The sequence below is a fragment of the Heliangelus exortis genome, chromosome 3 (assembly GCF_036169615.1).
Source record: "Heliangelus exortis chromosome 3, bHelExo1.hap1, whole genome shotgun sequence".
Classification (NCBI taxonomy): domain Eukaryota; kingdom Metazoa; phylum Chordata; class Aves; order Apodiformes; family Trochilidae; genus Heliangelus; species Heliangelus exortis.
The window spans coordinates 83,945,492-83,968,719 of NC_092424.1; the positions used below are offsets into that span (position 1 = coordinate 83,945,492).

The 23,228-nt window shown below is 37.7% G+C and overlaps 2 protein-coding genes across 4 annotated transcripts in view; one reads left to right on the top strand and one right to left on the bottom strand.

Annotated features, from left to right (window-relative positions):
• Positions 1–2,356, bottom strand: part of SENP6 (SUMO specific peptidase 6) — an 85,379-nt gene extending 83,023 nt beyond the window's left edge. Inside the window, exons 1-2 of the mRNA XM_071741530.1 lie at positions 2,184–2,356; positions 1,972–2,078 (exon numbers count right to left, since the gene is read on the bottom strand). Coding sequence (XP_071597631.1) covers positions 1,972–2,026 — 55 coding nt within the window. The 5' untranslated portion in view covers positions 2,027–2,078; positions 2,184–2,356. The remainder of the gene's footprint in view (positions 1–1,971; positions 2,079–2,183) is intronic.
• Positions 2,357–9,086: 6,730 nt separating this feature from the next.
• The window catches only part of FILIP1 (filamin A interacting protein 1), a 124,981-nt gene continuing 110,839 nt past the window's right edge, over positions 9,087–23,228 (top strand). For 2 of the 3 annotated variants that reach the window (XM_071741514.1, XM_071741519.1), the window contains exon 1: positions 9,088–9,188. In XM_071741514.1, coding sequence (XP_071597615.1) covers positions 9,150–9,188 — 39 coding nt within the window. In that variant the 5' untranslated portion in view covers positions 9,088–9,149. Of the gene's footprint in view, positions 9,189–23,228 lie in introns of all 3 variants that reach the window. The other variant, XM_071741518.1, reaches the window with a different exon arrangement.

Here is a 23,228-nt window from a genome sequence, read left to right on the forward strand (position 1 = left end):
ACTTACAAAATTATATGTATGTCTTCAAAGGTGTTAAATCAGTGTGGCTTGTAGATGTACTTTATGTATATAAATACTAGAATAAATTTTCATGCTAGCTATGACATGATGTTCCAACATCATTAACATAAATCCTGCATGCAAGTGAATTTTTGGCATATTTTATTTTGCCAATTATCTTTGTATATATAGAAAATTTAAAGGCTAAACAATTATGGGAGCAAAATTATTAGTATTTCTTAATACAACTCTTGAATTGATATGATTTCCTGTTACTTGACAGAATAAATTTGTTCTGGATGAGATAGGACAACACAGACCACCTCTTCTGAGTATAGACAGAAATAACACAGTGATTATTCTGGTTCTACATGGATGGTAGAAAGATAGGTAATACCTTATTTGACCTAATATTAGAATGATCCAAACAATAATGATTTTTAACTATGACTCAGCACTGTCTTCAGTTGTGAAATTTTTACACAGAACTGTCTCAGAGAACATTGGAATATATCTTTGCAGGCATTGGATGAGGTACATCAGTACCCATATTGTGAGTTTTGATTTCTACATCTGAATGCTGGTTGGACACTGCAGCTCAAAAGGAATCAAACCCCAAGTTTTTGTTGGATCTAGATAAAAGTGACTAAGTTGAGATCCTTGGTAATTTATCAGTACTCTTGAAATGTATATTTAGAATTTGAAGTGTTTTATATTACACTGATTCATAACCATATGGCAATCAGTTAATTTGGAGAAGATTTTACACAAAGAATAATACAATTAAAAAAAAAAAAAAAAAAAAAAAACAACAACAACACAAAAACAAGGAATAATTTGAAAGAAACCCTCCTGACACAAAAGAAAGTTATCGATTTCTGGGCTGCAGAATACATTTTCTATATTCAGTTTCTTTGTAAAAAAGATTTACAGAAAAAACCTGGTTAATATTCTCACAGTTGTTAGAAGCTAGGCAGGTGGATACTGCTGGCATACAACCACTCTTAGCTCTGAAGAAATCCAAAGCTCAACAATTGGATGACTTGCAGATCACTGAAGTATCTGTTTTCCCATAATAATTATAGACAACAATGTCTATATGTCCAAATAAATGTGGGTAGCAGTCTGAAATTTTGAACAGTTCCCCAGAGAAGTGAAGAACTATTCAGCTAATATCCTCTTTCTCACAGAGATGTTACAAGGAAGTAATCATATTGTGCTCTGCTAGATAAAACTTCACTGGAACTAGCACATTTAATGGTAAACCTTTCTTTAAGATAGTAGTAAGAGATAGTTGAAATTCTTTTTCACCCAGGCAAAAAGCAAATGCATGAACTCCTAGGGATCTGAATGCTCTGAATAAAAATCTTTCATGTACAATTGAGGAAGGCAAAGTGGGAAAATAACTCAGATAAAAATACATGAAGAAAAAAACAGAAGAATAATGGGGGAAAAAGCTTGATAGTCTTAAGAATATGAATGTATGACTGCAGGAAGAAGCCAAGGCTTATATGTCAGAGCACAACTGAAATGGTTTCTGATGCTATGAACAGATAACTCTTAAGTTACCTAAATCCTCTTATACCTAGGGAAGAAGTGCCTGGCAAATTCTCTTAAAGTAAATGAAGTAGCAACAAGAATATTTGAACTTCCTACCAATTTGTCCTCTTAGCTGGAACAGTTTGAAACATTCTCTATGGTGGGTCAATATACCTTTAACCTACATTACCAAGTCCACAGACAACAGCACATTATTTCCTCATCTAAGACAGGAATAACTGCAGCTTCTCACTAGGAGAGCAGCACCCAACCATCAACACAGCCCTGTGTGTGAGGAACACCATATGCTTGAACTAACTGTATCCTGAAGCCAGAACCTTCATAGCTCCGAGGGTCCACAGGGAAATGTGTTTTCTTATCAGGTTTAACATTCGTTATTATTTTTTTTTAATTTAACACATGGTTACTTACAGGCTTGTAGCGACTGCCTGAAGAGAGCAGCTTTTGACACGGGGCTGCAAAACATCTTTCCTGCGTTGCCAAGGGAGAGGCCCACGTGGCAGGAGAGGAGGGACAAACTTTGGCGTGTGGGAAGAACCAAAAAACAAATAAACAAAAAATGCGCTCGTTACGGAAACGACATTCACCTGTCCAAGGTGAGCCTTCCCCAGGCAGCTGCTGACCTGCTCCCGCTTCCGGGGCCCGCAAGAATCCCTACGGCCGCCGGCCCGCCCGAAGCTGACACCGCAGCTTCTCTGCCAGCTGCACCGAACCGCCCAACGGTCACCCCCAACCGCCGCCTCAGCGCGCGCCCGCCCGCACGCCCACCTTGACTTCTTCCACTTCCCCTCCGCCCTCAGCGGCACCTTCAGCACCCATCGCCTTCCCCACCTCAGCGCCCACCACCTTCCTCCCACCCCCCCTCCCTCTCAGCGCCCACCACTTTCCTCCATCCCCCCTCAGCGCCCACAGCCTTCCTCCCAGCCCTTCTCAGCGCCCACCACCTTCCTCCCCCCACTCAGCGCCATCAGCTTCGCTCCCCTCCTCAGCGCCCACCAGCTTCCTCCTCTCCTCAGCGCCCACCGGCTTCCTTGCCGGCTTAGTCCGGACAAAAGCCGGCCCAGCCCAGCCCGTGGGACATGAGGGCTGTTGGCCCAGCGTAGGCACTGCCCGGGGGTGCAGGGCTCCACACTGACAAGGTGTGGCCTTGCTTCATGCGGTAAGTGCTGGTAGCAGAGATACCCCTCAGAGAGGGGCTTGTGGCATCACTCTTCCTTGTCTGGCTGCCTTCTTGTTTGCGGTGGTCACAAAAAAAGCGTGAGGTAATATCTTCGTCAGAGTGTAAAAATGTACTCACATCTGTGTATTGAAACCTGGGATTGCAGTAAAAGCACACGTAGTTGCTGACTACTGTGGTATTCTGAGAAAGCAATTTACAAATATGGTGAACATGAACATTATTTTCAACTGGAAAACTCACAAGCCTCTTCTTTTTCCTTGAGCTACTTGTTAAACCTCCATAAATATCTACTTATTTACACTGTTACTCATCATGCACAATATTTGTGAGTTTTCTGGTCATAGCACTTAGGTTAATGTAAGTAAATACAGTAGTCTTACAACACTTAGGCTGATCCATATATATGATACTATCATTGCAAATACCATGCAATATTTTGATTTCTATAAGACAGTAGCAACCCATAAACACAAATGGTACCAAAGGGTATGTTGAATTAATCATTATTTATATGTACCTGTATAAATAGCCTAGCACCAAGGATAAGTGTAAAGAGGTACAATGTCCTTTATCATCAACATTTGCCTTTCTTGGATCACGAAAATTTTATTGATGCTTGATGTATCATCTGTGGGACATTTGCAAGCCATAATGCCATGAGAAATCTCAATGTGTAAGATAAAATAGAACCATTTTGGAACAGTGTGATGGCATTCTGATACAGATCTCTCTGGATTAAGAAACAAACACCACTTCTAACTTGGATGGGCTCAGAAACTGGCAACTAACATTTCAGAACTAAAATCTGTGGATGCCTCTCTGCAACAGAGATTAGGGTTGGTTTGCTGGAGATCTACCATCTATGATTTTCAGAGGCATGCCTACTAAATTAAGCATGCCTCTTATAAAAACAGATCTTATATAGATCTTATAGAAACAGAATTGTTTGGTTTGGAAGGGACCTTAAAGATCATCTAGTTCTGATCTTCCTGCAGGGGCAGGCATGCCTCCCACTAGACCAGGTTGCTCACAAGCCCAGTCCAACCTGGCCTTGAACACTTGCAGGGATGGAGGATTCCCAGCTTCTCTGGGCAGCTGTTCCAGTAAGGAACTTCCTCCTGTCTACTTTAATCTACCCTCTTTCATCTTAAAACTGTTACTCCTTGCCCCATCACTACATGCCCTGTAAAAAGTCCCTGAAAGACTGCTATATATTCTGCCAGGATCCTTCAGGCTGAACACCACCAACTCTCCTTTTTATAGCAATAACAAAACTTCTGAATCAGTTGTTTTCTCATAAATCCAAACAATAAAGATTAGCAAAGAAGTATCAGTGCTGCAATGTATCTGGGAGCATGAAAATTAACATTTAGATTACTACTCTTTTGATGCACCACTAAGAAAGTTAAGAACCAGCAGTCAGCTGGTGAGAGGAAAACCCAGTCTTATTCGTGTTCGACTTTAAATTGATCACTAATACAAGATCTTAGGGGGCTTTGAGCAACCTAATGGGAGGTTTCACTGCCCATGAAGGGGGGTTGGAACTAGATGATCCTTAAGGTCCCTTCCAACCCAACCATTCTATGATTTTACGATCTTGAAAGAAGTTCATAAAGGTAATTTGTTCAGGTTTCAGGCAGCAGCTGTTGAATACAGCAGCTCTTTCAATGATGGGAACAAGGAATATGAATTATTGATGGTGGCAACAAAGAAGATGGAGACTCCCTATTTACAAGAAGTCACATGGATAAGACAAGGGGTAATGGGCACAAGGTTCTCTTGGGGAGATTCGGGTTGAACACAAGAGGAAAATTTTTTCACCGTGAGGACAGTCAGACATTGGAATGGTCTCCCAGGGAAAGTGGTGGATTCCCCCACTTTCAAGTCTCAGCTTGACAGGGTGCTGTGACATCTCATATAAACAACAATAATCAAAGGGTTGGACCAGATGATCCTTGAGTTCTCTTCCAGCCTGATATTCTATGAGAAAAAGAATTACTGAGATCAGTGGGGCTCAGTCTGAGAGGGGAAAGATGAAAAAGAAAGAAAATACCTGGGAGAGGACAAGGAAATCCAAATCAAGCTTTTAAGTCCATCAGAAGGACCAGCTGGTGTATGTTTTGGAGGGTTTGGAAATTTACTTGGACAAATAAATATGCATAAAAATCTGAAATCTGAAATATGAATTCAAAAGAGCACTTCACTTTAGTTTGTGTCCTAGGAAACAGCTGCCTAATACAGATAAAGCAGGCTGGTATTTATGAAGCATGTGAATGAAACCAGGTATTATTAAGAACAAAATATCCCGTATATATAATCTCAAAATACCATGAGAGGTAAGAATTCTTTTATAAATGCTATTATAGATAAAATTCTCTTATAGTTACGTGGTCCATGAGGAGGTGTCTTTCAACTAGTCACAGCTTCTAGTGAATGAATGAATGAAGAAATACAGTTATCCTTACTTAAAGGAACATGGGCTTTCACGTCTTTAGATGAATTTAGTCTACATCTCAGCTAAAGGTCTGGCATTCTATTATGTTTAATGGAGAGAAATAGGCAATTTTAGGGTATTACTCACCTGAGATACTCTTAGGTATCTGCTTTAGAATGAGATTAATTGCTCCCTCAATACTCCTGCTTCTTTCCATTAACTATGACGAGTATCTGGATGTCTAGCTCACATATAGATTTCTACAGTGTAGTAGTCCCTATTTGATTAGAAAAGCTGTATCTTGAGACACTTACCAGAAAATAGAAGCTGTCTATCTGAGTTCCAAAATCACACACAGATCCTTAGTTTTAAAGAAGAAAGTACTGGCTAATGTTACATTTCTGTGCCCTGTACAAGTGTCTCGAGATTAATTTCATTTTTTGTTCCTTTCCTCACAGATTTTTATGGTCAGGTTCTCTTCTCTAATGCTTTTGGACCCTTGATTTATTTTCTGAATATACTTCCATGTCAAGCTGTGAGTCGGCACAGACTTTCTGCACCAGTTTTGAAAGCTGATAGAACCTCACACTCTCAGTGTTCTGAGCCACCTGGGAGTGTGCACACTCAGCCCCCAGCCCTGGCTAATTAACTGTGCTGTTTGGTAGCCTCATTAGTTCTGGAAGGGTGCAACATTTACTGCACTCAGGCATCTCTTGATCAGCACAAGAACGCAGGCAGGGCGATCTGGGGCCTATCTTAAGTAACTATGTAGACAGAGCTGCAGAAATGTCATGACCCTTCCATCTGCTTTTTTTGCAGTTGTGCATTCTGCTTGTCATATGAGTAGGATTATAACTGTGTAATAGAGTTGATTTTTGCATATAAGCAAAACAGGAAAACTCGAATGATCTCTTGGAATTGGTGAATATATGTAGCTTCTTCTTTCTTGCATGGGGTCTGATTGAGAAGCCAGCTCTAAAAAAAATGATGTCCAGTCTTCTAAATAGGAAGAGCCAAAATTTGGTGTTACACCATTGTAACAAGTGACTAACAAGACCTATTATTTTTAAACTTGCAATCAGAGTAATTAAGATTGAAGTTATGTCCTACACTGGGCAAATGAGAGGATGTGCAGTCAGTCATTGGAGAGTAATAAAACTGAGATTCTCCATCGAGATGGCTGTTACAAAAATGATGTTACAAATGTTACAAAAATCTCTCCGGGAAATTCAAGTGACAGCTTCACATCATGTAGTCTGCATCTGTAATCATTGCATCCACTGCATTATTCACTCTTTTTCTTAGCTTCATCACTGTGGAAACAGCTATATGACATTTTCCCTTAAGTGTTTTGTTTTCTCCTGGGAACAGGGAACTTAGTGCAAATTTTTCTTATCCTGCCTCACACAGATGTCATTTTAGTTGTGGAATTGCCACATTTAATCAGTTTTGGCTAGGAGTTCTCCTGTCATCCCTGTAATGAAAATTTATTCACAACTTTTTCATCTCATGAAGTTATGTTACAGCCATGTTTTATAGTGTTGACCTATGCACTTGATGAATATAATTACAAATTTTAAAGTACGCATAAGAATTTATACACTATTTGTCCATGCTGCAGAGTAAATGAATAGTCCTTTCATGAAGTCATTTACAAAGTAAATTAAAGGCTTATGTTCCTTTGATTTTTCATTCCCTTATGAAGCTGAAACTGAAGAATGGCTCTTTTCAGGTTTTTCAGAGAGCGTTCTAATTAGGGAACTGAGGGACAGCTCTTGTAAATGTCACTAGTTAGTCTTGTTTTTCTAAACTATGTATGTGAGCTAATAAAAGAGGAAGTGTCCTTGAAAATTACTTTGTAACCTTTTCAAATCATTCTTTTAGAGCTATACTTTTAGTCAGATGAATTGCAGCTGAAAATAATTCATTTTTATGAAGGTACTCTTGGCCAAACTCATGCTTTCTTTTACAAAACAGGAAAAACAACAAAAACCCTCTCTTGACAGTCTTAGTCTTAAAAATAGGCTAAATTAACTCTGAAAATATGTATGCACATTTTACTCTGCAGAAGATTTTACAAATCTTACAGATTACTCTGTTGTATCACCGGATTCTGTGACACAAGGAATCACAATGTGAAGGTAAAAGCAGCCCAAACTGGTGTAAGCCATCAGGAAGTATAGCACTGCTATGACTGGCATTTAGTGAATACATTATGGCTGATTTTTTGTGGACTTCATTTAGTGTTGCTGTGTCCTCACAGCAGCGTAGAGAAGCTTTGATATAGCGAACCGAGCTTTGATTAAATTTTCACTTGCTGAACTCTCGTTTTCTTTCAATGTAAAGACGCCAGGGTTTTGTTGAGGTCGCAGTTTTACTTGGTCTGTCACAAGGGGGCAGATTGGTACTGTTGAAATTTTTTCTCCACTAGTCAGCAGTAGCAATCTGCAAAAGACATGCTCAGACTGATCATTTCAGAAATGTTAAAATACACTGTTGCCTACAGTTTGATTTTGTCTTGCCACTTTTGTTAGGGTTTTTTGTTTGTTTGTTTTTTGGTTGGTTTTTTTTGTAAAAAAGATAAGAGTATCTTCCACTTCTAAGCAGATATAACGTAAGTATTACCAGTGTTAACACCTGGCATTTAAAAAAAAAAAAAAAAAAAAAAAGAAGATATGAAGAAGATGATGATATGAAAGCAAGGCTAACCAAATTTTGGGAATGAATGTCACCAAAATACCATCTGTTTTCTAGACTCAAACACTGAGGCTAGTCTATAGAGACAGAATCTTCTAGCTGCAAAACTTTTACAAGCAGGCAAAGTTTTAAGCCCTTGCTTCCTAAGTATATACAAAATAAGAAGGTTATAATTTGAAAAGCAACCCACCTTCAGTCTGTCTATCTGTCTGTCTACCTATCTATCTATGAGGTCTCTTACATCAAATGAGAAAAAAAATGTTAATTTTAGCAGAATTTCAGTCTTTACTAGAAGATGGCAAGATATTTTTTTTCTGAAATAAACTGTCTGAAACAAAATAAAAATAACTGGAGCCTGAAACTGAAATCACATATAGAAAATCTCAGCTCAGATTTTTAAGGCATGAAAAAAACATAGGGAATAAAATCTAGCTAGTAGTTTCACATATTATAGGAATAAGTATGCAAATATGTGTATAACTATGTAGTTATATGTCTAGTTATAAAAGCTCTGTCCAAGAAAATGGCATTTGACTGAAATATTTGAAATATTTACTTCTGATGCCAAATTCAAACATAAATTATTTAAATGGGATTAAATATCTTCATATAACTATATAAATGCCTCTTCAGATGTCAGCATTTGTTACAAATAAGCAAATGTTTTGGTTATTTGTTCTCAATCTGCAGGTCATATGTACGTGGGATGAAGGACAGAGTGGTGATTGTTCAAAGATCAAAAGAAAGGCTCTAGGAAGCCTTGTTATTGAAATTTATACTCTATTTTTAAAAGAACAAGATGTCAACTTGCCTTGGCCTTTTTCTACATCAAAACAGCATTACTTAAATTTCTATAATTATTATATAAATTTAAATTTATTTTGGTTTTTAGTGTCCCATGGTAGTAGTTAATGAGAGAAACAGAAGTGTATTTATTATGCCAAGTATTTATTCCATGCTACCATTACTCCTACTGGTAAGTCGTGTGTGTTCTGTCCTTATCCGTTGTATCCAGGACATTATGTAAGGGGAAAATATGCATAATATTCTTGTACACAGTGCATCCCACACTTAAACAGAATCAAAGTATTCTTTAAGACATTTTCTAGAATCAGACCAGATGGCCAACATTCAGCACACTGTGTTTGCAAATTTCTGCTGAGTCCTCAAGAAATCTTTCAGGATGTGAATGGTCTTTTTACTCTCTGTGCACTGAAAACATCGTTCAGGATATGTCTGATCTTCTTTCTTTAATTTTTATTTCAGCAACAAAGAATAATGCCCAGAAGCTTTTGGAAAACAGTGACAAAGGTGATGGTAAGAAACTGGTTTTTATATCATTTTTACCATTTTATGCTCCTACAATAAAAATGTTGGAAAATTAATTTTGAAGCTTAATTCAGTGGATACATTGATTTTATTGTTTAATATCTTTTCAGATATTGACCCCATACTGAACACAGTATGAAAGAAGACATGATATCATTTATTCTGTGCTAAATGTCATGTTGTTTGACTTAGATTTTTTTGTGATATATACTGATATATATATTTCTGGTGTATGCATATGTGTAAGATGTATGATACTGAGATATTTAGTAACTTTATTACAGTTGTAAAAAATAACGGCTTCTAGCTTTTAGGAAGGAATTTTTATCAATTTTTACTGATCTCATGGCAAAAGATTATACATTTCTAAAAGAAGCCAGTGGGCACGCAACTGAATGGGAACTATAGGGCTGAAAAAAGTCATTAAACTGAAAAGGGAAGCATGAGATTTTACATGTTACTCAGACTTGCAGTGGCAATGGCTAGAAAGAGACCATCTTAAAATAGAAGTTTAGACTGAAATGGGCTGCTCAGGAAACATCATAGAATAAAGTATAAAAGCTGCTCCCTCTGTGATATCTTTGGAGACCACTGGGTACAAGTGGAAAAGAGAGAAGAGTTTCTGAATTATTTTTCTGAGAAATGTGTATATTCATTTTTTCCACCTACTTTTCTACCATGATCTGAGATCAAAAGTGTTGACAACTTCTTGAGAATGGGCAATGAGAGATGGTTGTAGCTCCTGTATTCAGGACTGTACTATTAGTATGTGTGAACTATGAAAGCATGTTCACTTGTAAGTAGTTTTATGTTGAAAAGAAAATAGCAAATGCAAATGCAATGCTCCAGGTAACTAAAATTCAATCCTGAGTCAAGTCTTTGAAACAGCCTCTTTGCTGTTTGGTGACACTGTGATTAACCAAATCATAGACCTGAGGAGGTCAGCATAAAGCTGCTGGAATATCCATAAACCATTTCTTTCCATGGTAATTTGAATACTCTAAAATACCATTTATTGCTCCATCAAACTTTCTGAAAAGGTCACCCCATCATCTCTCAGAACAGAGGTTTGCATTCCTACTGATTGGGAAGCTCTCTAACAGGGACTCAAGTAACTGAAAGAACAGCTATGAGAAACTGGCGGGTACATCTTTACTGCTAAATTAAACCGATTCAAGCTATGGGTCTGAGCTCAGACACATGACCATACCATTCAATTATCAAAGCAGACTGTATGACAATTTTATGGCAACCAGCATTTTTCTAGATAGTGCCTGGGAAAGGTTCAGGTTAGCACAGGTCAGGGTCTATTCCCAGTAAGCAGCCTGGAAGCTGGTAAAGGAGAGCCATGTGGCCATAGTATTTTTGACTACTGCAGGTATAGTCAGAGTTGGTGAAACCAGAAACCCAGTCTCAGGGAAATGAGGCTGGGGACATCTAAATGCTGGTAGAAAAGGGTTTATTTTCAAAGTACCTGTATAAAGGATCCAGTAGGACAAGAGCCTCTGTGGTTCATCCTGCTTTACAGAGTATAGAACAGGGGTCCATGTACCATCTGGCCCATGCTGCACTGACTCTGAAGTGTGACCTCCACAGGTGGAGCATATATGTCAGATGTGAAGAGTTATAAGTATATAATCACATTGGTTTTAATTCTTTGCTTTGCACCTTTTCTTTTCCCAACAGCTGAGATATATTTTCATCTGTCATGAGAATGGGCACTATATATTTGCCTGAGCCTCTAAATAATAGTTTAGTTATTGTGCCTGTCATGAATGTATAATACACTTTGAAATCTAAAAGGATAATAATGAGATCTGAAATCTTTAGGTCTAGAGGATCAGTGTATTTTAAACACCCGAGTGATAAGTGTGATGGTTTTGATCACAAGTCAGACAATTAGACATCCTAAATGACAAAACTTTAAATTTAGCAATTTTTAAAAGAACTGAGGTTCTATACCACTAGATGGCAATATGTAATCATTTAGGAACTATGGAAAGGTGAGGAATTCTAATAGCCCACATAGATCATGTGAAAAGGGGTAAGGATTACTGCATCACAATAAATCTTTTTGTTTTCAAGTAATTATAAAAACATTTCATGCAACTCTTAATTGTATCAATGCAAGGGTGGGATATAAAATATGGTGTTTGAATGTTATTTATGTACCATCATGCTCGTATTTCCTAGTTTATTGACTCAGATTAACAGTGCAAAAGTATATAAGATAATCTCTGGAAAATTTAGTAATTTAAAAATGGAGGCAGATGACAAAGGGATTGTGAGTGCAATGCACTCACAGAATGGAAAGTTTCTCCTGCAATTCCTTCATTTGCATCCAGCCTTGACTTACAGCTACAGATACATCTCACTTTAAACTCTTGAGATTAATAACTTAAAACCCTGATGATGTTCAGCACTCATTCCCAGTTAGGAATTTTGCAAATGTTCCCCATGTTTAGAATGGGGCTACCTCCTGGAACCAATTATTCACGAACTTTACTGTGCTTGAAATCCAGTCCCAGATCCAAAATCTGCAGTCTCAGTATATCTCTACCAAGAGTAGTGCAGCCCCTGGGACTTTTTTAACAAAGCCTATTCAGTTTACTAGTTGCTGTGATGGCTTCATAATGAGGGAAAATATTCATGAGAAACTAGTTTTCAAATGCCCCAGTTCTGCAGACAATGCCTGTAGCCCCAAGGCTTGTCTTAGTAGTAATGATGCCAGTTTTGACCAGTTGTCCACATGCATATAGCTCTTGTTGATGCACCTTTATAAAAGAGGAAAATTCAGTCTTTAAATTTTTCAAAAGTCTTGATCAAAAAACCCAAATTTTGCCTATCTGTAAGTCTTGTTTGTAGATGCTTTAAATTCCTTAAAAATTTCTGTTTTTTCTGACCTGTATTAAATAGACAAAACAATCTTTATGTGGAACAAATTGTGTGGTCCTTCTCCGTTTTCCTAGACTAATAAATCCCAACGCTATTTAAGGCGAGGGAAAGGCCAAGCTTTGTCTCAATTTTGTGCTGTCCCAGTATGTCAACTCCTGATGCTACATTTCCTTATTAAAGTAGGGAAAAGTCCCCCTATAAGGCCCATGGTACACACATGCATTGTTGTAGAGTGGAGAGGGTTTTGAGCATAAAGCTTTAGGGTGTGACCATGCCTGCCAGTGGGGCTTCTGTGAGCCCAGGGCAGCTCTGAGTGAAGAGGCTGCTGCATGTCCCTGTCTGTCCCTAACACCAGGAGACAGTACAGCAGGGACAGGCCAGCCAGATGCACATGGTGTGCTCAGTGCCAGGGCAGGAGAGCAGCTGTGACATGCAAATATCGGCCTATGAGATGGAGGTGCAGCAGTGAGACAACCTGAAACTCCTGTCAAAATAGTATCATGCTCTGTGTAAGGTGTTTTTCAGGTCTGGCAACAAAAAAAGAGATGGTTTCCCCCAGAAGCACCTACAAAATAAGAATGGGGGCTATTCTTTTTAACCATGGTTTCTGCTGTATGACATAGGTTTCTCTGGCAGATGTCTCAAAATCACCAGCCCTTGTTCTTGTGGGTGACTTTAACCTTCTGGATATCTGCTGGGAACTCCACACAGAAGAGAAGAGGCAGTCTAGGAGATTCCTGGAGCATATGGAGGATAATTTCCTCTTCCAGATGGTAAATGAGCCCACCAGTAAGACAAGAGGGCATGGACTTAAGCTCTGCCAGGGGAAGTTTAGGTTAGATTTTAGGAAAAAATCCTTTACAGAGAGGGTGACCAGGCATTGGAATGGGCTGGCCAGGGAGGTTCTTCACCCCTGGATGTTTTTAACTCTGTGCCATGGTCTGGTAACCACAGTGGTAGTGGATTAAGGGTTGGACTTGATGATCTTGGAGGTCCTTTCCATCCTGGATGATTCTGTGATTCTGTGAAACTGTAATAGTAGCTGCACTTTGGTCATAAGTAGCTCATATGGGCTGTTGGTGATGATGCCAGCAAAATGTGGAGAGTCTCCAGAGCTGCTCATGGTGGAAATCCTTCATTTGTGTCCACCAGACTCAGGAGGCAGCTGTTTTAGTGAATGCTAGAGCAAGCAAACTCTTCAGTGGTTCACTACAGGAAGAAGCTTTTCATTCCACATACATCTAATATTTGTCATTAGGATATGCGAGCAGAAGATATAAGAAATAGATGTTATTTGCAGTTTTACTCTTTTTGGGATTAACCCCATAAAGTCTTATGCAAATACAGGTATAATAAACATAATATGTTCTTTCACCAGTCACACTTATTCATCCTACACTGCATACTGTAGTAGCATAGTATCTACTGTGTAGTGTACTGGGACATATACATACAAATGAAGACAACTAATGTAGGATGGTAAGGCTGTCTGCTACCAAGTCTGTCCAAGGAGTTTATTTATTTTCTGTCTCTTTCTCTCACGGACCTCTTGGAGTGGGTCCTGAGAAGGGCCACAGAAATGATGGCAGGGTGCAGTGCCTCTCCTATGAAGACAGTCTGAGAGAGTTGGGGTTGTTCAGCCTGCAGAAGAGAAGGCTCAGAGGAGACCTTATTGCATCCTTTCTGTACTTAAAGGAGGCTTGTAAGAAAGAGGAGGACAGACTTTTTTAGCAGGACCTTTTAGCATTACCTGTGGAAATGGTGTTAATCTAGAAGAGGGTAGATTTAGACTAGCTATAGTGAAAAAAAAATTTACTATGAGGGTGGTGAGACACAGAAACAAGTTTCCCAGAGATGCCCCACACCTGGAAACACTCAAGTTTTGGTTGGACAAAGCTCTGAACACATTCACAACAACAATGAGAAGCTTTAGAAGCTCTGGGAAGTCCAGAGGAATGCTTATCACTGTGATTCCATTTCTTGTGAAGGTCAGGTGAAGGCTGACAATGTTTTTGGTAGCTGAACAGAAGATAAACATGTTTACATTCCAGAGGAATTAATTTTAAGATTGTGATTAAGTCAAAGAAGAGGAATTTGGGAGCGTTTGCTCATTAGTGATCTTTCAGAACAATGTTTCAGTGCTTGTCCTTTTCATTTTATATGCTTTAACTCATCTTTCTTTTATTCAAGCATTATAGGAAACAAAAATCTCTTGTCTTTGTTTCTGAAGTTGTTCTTTATAAATGGCTTGCTATAGGTGTGCTTATTCTGTGGAACAAAGGTAATTCTGTAATATTTATAAAATTCTTTTTTTGTGTATGTTGAAGAACTATTAAAAAGATGGAAATTTTCTTCTGCCTTCTTTTATACTTCTTCATTGAAGAAACCTGAGGCAAAATCTGAGATGTCAGAAATATTTACATAAAAGAATAGACAGAAGTTCATATTCAGTTATATAAATAGGTCTAAAGTTTATATGACCTACATATATTTGGACTAGATTTTGTTCTTTGTAAAATCTCTCAAAAGTACAGATCTTAGTATTTTTGGAGTAACCTATTTTTCCATTAGGTCTTGTAATGCATCCAGGAAAAAATATGGGATAGACTAAAAGGACATGTACTAGCTAGGATTAAAAAACCCACAGGAAATCAGTGGTTAAAAAAAAAAAAAAAAGTCACTAAACAGTCAGAGACAATTAACTAAAATCACTCCTGTTTCTATCCATGATCTGAAAACTCAGATAGTGGAAGCACCTCATCCCCTAGTGCCTCTGTAAAGGTTTTACCAGTTTTGATGGAGAAAAATCTCAAAGTAAGATACTGCTTTTCACTAGGAAGCAAGTCCCTTTTTCCTTAGGGTGTAGAGTTGTCCTGAGGGTGACAAGTCCTGCTAGGGTCCTTGCCAGCATGGTGGATGCTTTCTCTCTTTGTGCACTCAAGTGCTACTTGTAACTTCAAAGCCTGGACATCCTTTGCCTTTCTGTGATTCTGCTACATTCAGTTATTGGTTAACTCCTTATATTCAAGTGGAAAAAATCTGTAGTAGGCAGATGGTGAGGAACTGTATCCTTTTCTACCATCCTAATAAAATTTCTCTTATGTAGCTCTTGTTCAGCCAACCCACTTCCACCTCTGGCATCCTGATGATTGGAGATAAGTAGTTTGGTTGCCTAGGACTGCCACATAGTTCACCAACTGCATTTGAAAATGGTGTTTTCCAGATTTATGGTTTTGCCCCATCAGTTCTAGATCTTCACAGGGCATGAAAGGCCAGTGATGTGCTGCTGTATAGTGCAGATCCCACTTCGAGCTCCAGGGCCTGTCTCTATGCTGCTACCTGGGGCATTTTGTTGTTCCTAAGACGTACCAAATATGTTGTTTATCAAATGCAAAAAAGTCATTTTCTGTATTTTACGCTATTTTTTTCTGCGCTTCCTGAAAGTTTGCAGAAAATATTTCCTTTGCAGTTTGAATGCAGCGATTAGGCTGATCCTAAGAGTTACAAAATGTGAAATACTTGTGAGGAAACAGATGGAAAGCTTACACACTACCTACTGCCCACCATTACATGTTGATAGGCTGCCCATTTTTACATGTTGCTCCCTTCCAAAATGAAAACGTTTTGAAGACACAAAATTTGTACAGTATTTTGGCCTTTTAGAAATGAATGTTGCTCTCAGATGGGTTTCAACATCTTGAATGGAAGTCCTTTTTTCAGGCCTGAGTGAAGCTACAGTGTTTACAGTAATCTGGGTTCACAGGAAGCAACTTTCTACTTCAGTGTAATAGTTATCTAGCTTAAATTATCAGTACAGAAAACTACTTAAAATCCTTCACTATTTTACTATATTAGCTATCATCATATTTCTCTTCTGATGTTACAATAATCAAAAAGCACACCTTTTGTTTTAATGATTGTTGAGGTTAATGTTTGGAGCTAATTGATTTATATATTCATATATATGTATTAATGTATTAATGTATTGATGTCAAATCCTCAGGTTTGCAGCTAAAGGTCTATTTTGGTGGCTGTTTCTTGATCTTTGTGGTGGGTTCTGTTTTTGTTATGAAGCAACAGTGCAGGTAAATGCCTGAAACTCATACAAAAGAGTGTTTATTATTCTTGGATTTGGAGAGTATTATATTTAACGATATCTGTCAGCTTGACAGTGTAAGCAAAACTGCACAAAATACTCGTCTATGTCTAGTTAGGTTCTTAGACTGCTCTCATAACTGAAACTTCTACACTCCTGCTTTACTATATTGCATTCACAAATTGCTCATCCCATCTCTTCACTGGTTTCTTTTATTGTCTGTATCACGACGTTTTCCTGTTTTCTTCCTTTTCCTGGCTAGATGACTTGTTTGGCTTTTTCTGAAGATTTTTTTTTCCAGATTTGCCAGTTTATGGCTTAGCAGAGAAGGTACAATTCCTACTAATTTTTAGGTGAAGGGTAGAGAACTCCTCTTCATTGTATTTTCCTTCTTCTTTGACTGGATAGCAATTCTTCTGGGTTTTTTTGTTTTCTTTTGTGGGGTTTGGGTTTTGTTTTGCTTGTTTGGTTTTGGTTTGGTTTGGTTTTGTGGGTTTTTTTTGTCTTTTAGAGCACTACTGCCTTGTGTGACAACCAGCCATATCCTTCAGCTACAGCAGAATTAATCTCTTCTTCAGTGCTCCAGTACTTTCAGGTGCTTCAGTACTTTGTTATTCTCTGTTGAGAATGATTTTTTTTTTTTTCAATGCATTTATGATACATCTTGGTTTTAATTTAAAATAGTTACGTTGTTCTATCATGTTTGAGTTAATTCCCAGCTAGGTTGCTATGGTCTGGAGAGTATTACCTTTTCAGGAAAGGCTACTCTGGCCAGCCTACCATTTCCTAGGTAGACAGCTCCAGGCAGGTACCTATTTTGAAGCTATCAGGTTGCTTTTATATGTTTTAGCCATTCCTTTCACATTAAAAATTTGAGTTCTGTAAGTTCATAGTAATGTAATAATGAGTTTAGGTTTCTATCAGTAAAACCCATGGGAGTACAAATGATATGATTGTTAGCTTACAATGTCTTAAGCAAAATAAGGTATAATCTGTCAGAACTTGAAATAAAACATCTTAATGGGACTGAGCTGATGACAGAAAACAGAGTCTTATGGGAAATGCAGCTGCAGCTTGTGGATGTGCAGTGGGAGCAGCCTCCCCCTATCCCACAGGAACCCAAGTGAGGGAGCAATGGATTGTCCTGAAATGGGTGCAAGGAATACAACCCCCTCTCCCTATTCTGTGCTGCTGTATACCTTGAATTAACCCTAACATACAGATAGGTGACACTGTGTTCTTGGAAATGTTAAAACCAGATCTTCACCTCCTATGGGCACCCAAGTTTGCATGGATAGAGATGTTGTTCTGAGTGATCTAGCCCTTAGGTGTTGCAACTTTGATATTCACATTCATATTCATATTGCCTGTTCTGTTTGGATAAAATGTTTTGTTACTTCTGGTCTACATATTTATTGTGTAATATTTTTAAAAGACTGTTAAATTCCACCTCAGATTGCTGCATTTTATTTGAGGGTGGCTCATTTGTATGGTGGGGAGAGATCTGGGAAAGATCACATCTATGGCAAAGGGATCTTACCAAGTTTTGTTGATATCAGTACATAATTAGAGTAATGGAATTGCATCTATTTCCTGCAAGTGTTGGACTATGAAAGCAAGGCAGCAGGTAGAATTTAAGCCATCTCCAAGACAAATGACCAGACCCTCCACTAGTATCAAAAAGATGTTCATCTACTGACTGCAATGAAGCTACAGTTTTCTGGCTGACAGCTTGCTAGATTTGCCAAAAAGACTGGGGTGCTATGTGGGTTGAACACAATTAAGCTGAGCTACAAGGAGAAGAAGGTTTTGTTATTCCATTGAAAGTGTAAGAAAAGTTTGTGGTTGGTTCATTAAGAGCAACTATTTAAACAGTCTTTGCACGATAATTACCTATCTGTGGCTGATGTATTTATGTTCCTTTACAAATATTTTTTTCCTTTAGTGTTCCTTTACAAATATTTTTTCCTTTAGTTAGATCTTCATAAAATGAAAATTAATTCTGTTATTAAACAGAAAATGTTATTTTGATTACATTAAAAAATTTTGTAGCAATTCTTTTGGATTCCCTTCAGGGCTGAAGGATTCACAAACATATCTTGTGAAAATATCTGACTATTTTAATTCAGTGCAACCTCTCTTCATGGGAATATTCTTGAAATATATTCTACGTCTCCTTTCAAGGAAATACTAAAGTCTCAGAATAGTATTCTATTTTTATCTGTATTTATCCATATTTATCTAATGAATAATCTAATGTCACAGGATTAGACAAGTAGGATGCTTGCTTATTCGTTTGATTATTTTTTAACAACTGCAAGTAACCTGTGTTCTTTCATAATACACAAATACCTGCTAAGGGACAGTAATAAGCTCACTATATTCAGTGTCTAAAAAGGAAGGGTTGAAACAGACTTGCTAATGATTTTTAATTACCTAGTTAGTGAAAAGTGCTATAGAATTGTATCCACTCTGCAGTCCAAGGACATCCGTGGACTATTTCCAAGGGGGCCAAAAAAACAAGGAAAACCACAGCTAGCTCCTGTAGACTTGGATTTTCTGTGCAGGGCTGTAAATCTCCACAGGAACCCTGTTAGATTTTTACAAATTAAGAGAGGTTGAAGTCCACTGACTTAGCCATCTCATGGGCTAGGAGCTGAAGCCAACATCAAACTGGAAATAAATTGCAAAGTTTTGGGTGGCTTGAAACAGTAAGTGTAACTAACTGGTGGACTGCATTATACATTGCTGTGGTGAATTATCCATATTTGATTTATATAATCTTTCTATAATATGTAGTTTAATTCACTGCAACTTGCTGTTTTGCATGAGGAGAATTCCACAGCCTTTCCTGTGTAGGAGGATGTATTAAATTATGAAAATAGTATGCTGGCTTTAAAAGCAATTAATCCATAGTCAGCTCATTTTTATCATAGCCTTTGAGCAAGTTATATACCACTCCTGGGGTGCAGCAGTGAAGTACATAAGATGATTTATTCCATTTCCAGAGGTCTCCAGACTTGTGCTTCAGACTGCCTCCATTTGACCCAATTGTAAGTGAAAGACAGGTTCTGGGCCTTTGGACTCAAAAGCATCCAACATGATTCTAAAGTTATCAATATTTTTTCTGTGCTTTTTTTTTCATAGGCAGTGTTGTGCCCCTCCTAAATATGTTGGGCTCTCTGATGTTTTTGATGTGGTTGGCTATCTAACTGTCTCCAGTCACCTCTGAATTGCACCTCACTTGTTTTGGAGAAGGCTTATGAAATGACAACATTTTTGTTGGGAAAATAAAGAAATTAGAAATTTAAAACAAACAAGATAACAAACTCTTTTAGTAGGTTTCTTCCATTAAAATTACGAAAAAAAAAAAAAAAAAAAAAGCCAAATGCTTTTTGAAGACAAAATATAGACCAAGATTGTATATAGGGAATAAAAATTAAAGACACCCTGCTTTAATTTTGCTGATAAAGCATGCAAAACTATAACAGGAAAGACTATAAAACTCCAATAAGTGTTTCTGGAGGTTTGTGACTATGGCAAGGATCTTACAGCACTGATTTTTTCATATATTGGATCTGTTTACCTCTAGCAAAATTAAGACTAATGGCATATGATTTGCAGATGCCAAAAAAATTGGAGTAAATAGTGTAAGGAAAATATAAATAGTAGTATTAATTATGCAACTCACTTTTTAGTTTGGTTTTCTTGGAAAAAGTATTTATGTATCTGGGAAAATATTTGGATTGTGGAATGTCACAAAATTTTTTTTTAGTTTCATAATTTGGCAAGATTATAAAAAGACAGCTAAAATAAATCTATGAGAGAAGTGGCAGAAGGCTGTTTGGGTTTTTTTGATTGGATTTAAAAAAACAAGGTGTTTGAAGATATAGCAGACCTAATGCCTAAAAAGAAATGTCAGCATGTATGAGGTGACAGTAGTATTTGGAAAAATGAAAAAAAGAAATACCTGGCCCTCTCAAAATACAGACTTGAAGGGGTGCAGCCATGATCAGATTAATCAAAACTTGATCAAACACTTTCCCTTCCAACATACTGTAAGGCAGCACAGGTTATGCTGTAAAGCCAAAAGAAAGCTAAATACAGCAGCAAAATCTAAAATAATATAGCTTTTATGGAAGTGAGCAATAAGGATTACGCAGTCAGGGTATCAGAAAACCAGAGGGCACTACCCTTAAGAAAATGAGAAATTAAATATTTAGAAACTGAAATACTGATGACAGTTATTTCAATGTATTTTATGGAGCAATTAAAGGAAGAACTGACAGTGGCTGCTCAGAGAGAATTATACACATAGTAGAGCTCCTCAGGATATGCAGTTATGTAAACTCCAAGTCTGTAGATAGATTTGTTTCTAATACATTGGTTCAGTTAATTATGAAGTAAGTATTTGGAAAGCACTAAGGTAGAAGGCTGCATCTCTGGATGCCACTATAACTTCAAAGAGAATTGAAGATAGATATCATTACAGTGATGGATAGTTGATATAAATATTATACATTATTATTATATATATTATTATATATTAATACTATTGCATGTATTCCAGAAAAAGCTTATTTACAGGCATGCATATTTTAAGGTCAAGAGGGACCCATAACGTCAGAAGAAGACATCTGTGTTGATCTTCTGTATAAAAAATAATGGAGTTTCTGCCAGTAATTTCTGCCTCGAGCCTGGAATTTCTCTAGAACAGCTCAGATCATAATTTTTTTTCTTCTATTTTCTAGTAAGAACAGAGAAATAGGATAGTGTGAACACTGACAATCCCTCTTCTGTATCTGTGTCTAATGATAAAGGACAACAGGTCCTGCAGCTGCTCTTGTTCACTCTCTAGAGCCACATTTTGTTCCCTTTGCTTTGCACTGCTCTGGCCTTTGATGATTTGTGGTACTCAGTGCCATGGTCTGGTAACCACAGTGGGAGTGGATCAAGGGTTGGGCTTGATGATCTCAGGGGTCCTTTCCAACCTGGCTCATTCTGTGATTTTGTAATTTGACTGAAATAATGCTGAGAACTTTGACTTCCATTGAAATTTTTCTTAGAATTATTTACTTTGGACTCTAGTACCCTGGTTGCTTAATTAAGAAATAATTATCAGAAATTAAAAGTAAGTAACTTTTTAGACTTAGTTGTAGGATTTCACATGGATTTAGGATGATGCTGTATAATGACATTAGGACTTAATGTAGCCTGCCAAGCTAAAAAGTCTCTTTCATGATTCTGTTTTTACCCTTATTTCCTGGCCTCCACAACCTATCTATTTTTAACTACTTTTCCCATTATTCAGTAGGGGAAATACTTAGATATGAAGCATTTTCATACTGCAGTTTTGAAAGTTAAAAAATTTTACACTTCTAGTAATACAGACTAATCACACTCTTCCCTGTGCTAGAAGTCCTGATATTTTCTTTGATTCACTTGCAGAATCTTCTGTTTACCCAAAATTTTGATGAAATTCCTACTGTGTTACAGGATTAATATCTGTGGTGCACAGCTGGCAAGTCAGTTTGCAAGGGTACAAGAATGAGCAGAGTTGCATCAGCAGGTCACTATTGAAACCCACCCACAAGGGCTGGCAGCAGAGGCTGCCTCCTAAGAAGTTGTATTGTCTTCCACTCAGTGAATGTGCCACTAACTAATGGGAGAGAAATGTGGAGAATCATTTGGTTTTCTGAGATTTATGAGCCAAGTTAATTGTTTTGCTTGCCTAATTTATTATACTTGAATGGATAAAGTGCTATTAATATTGCACTTTGAACAAGAGGCTAAGGTCAGAATAGACAAAACCTTGCTCATCTTACTGAAGTTCCTAAATTTTATGTGAAGGAATAAAATTAGATGTTCTTTTTAGTATGTGAATACATGAAACTCACTTCAGTTCAAAGTGTAAGCACGTCACACTAAACTTTGTGCCAATATATTATCTGTCTCTACAGTAATCTTCTAAATAGCTATTTCTGTATAATAGAAGCGTTTCTATTTGTATACATTCCACCTATTCTTTCCAAGTCAAATATTGAAATATGTAACATGAAATTAATGATTATTACTTGGTCTCAAAAATAACATATATGTGACATGATGGAAGTGTTTGAGGCATTTATAATACCTCGTATTTAATTATATATTGCACAGGAATTTTCTTCGTATAAAGCACTTTGGAAATGAAAGTATTTTCAGTCCTTCCTTGCTTGTTTAGACAGTAACAGCAATCAAGCAGAAGTCATTCCAGAGACCAGGTTAGAGCAGCAGGCTACATTTAATCCTCCAGCTGCTTCCCATAAGGTCTTGTACTCACCTACTAGTATGTCATATAGTTGTGGCCTATTAGGTTCCTGCATGTTGAAACTCCCATAAAGGATGAGATAGCTTTTCACTACCCATCCTCCTATTTGCACAGTGACCTAGCATCACTGAATAGTACTCTTATGATTTGCTTGAATCTTCTGCTTTTGCTCTGAAAGGTTGAGGTGTCTCTATGTATAAATATCAACAAGCAATTTTTCTTAATCGTTGCTCTACTTTTGTCTCTCCTTCTTTCTTTTTTTCATCTAACCCTAGGTGCATATTGCAAATCATAACTACAGAAAAGCTATTCTAAGTAGGTCCATTCTGCATTTCATTCTAAAGCACAGCTCAGGTGAAAACAGACTTCTTTGGGTAAGGAATTTTGCTCACCAAAGACTTGTAGAGGGCTTGCTCTGCCATGAGGCAGTAGAAATCCACTCTGGAGTCTGAGCTCTGCAACATCTTTGGAGAATCTTGGTAACATGGTGGTTTGTGGGCTGAAAGCTCCCCAGTGATATTGCTGGTCTGTTGATTAAGAGACTCATGGCTCAGTAATTAGATCCAGAAGCAAGTGTGGGTACCTTAGAATGCACACAGCCCTGGAGTAAAATGCATTCCTAATACCCACCCAACAAACCTTTTCTTCTTCAGTGAGAGTTAGAGACAGAACAGGAATTACTGTAGGAAGCTTTTGGTCTGGGAGAAAAGGTTGTCTTTGGAATAAT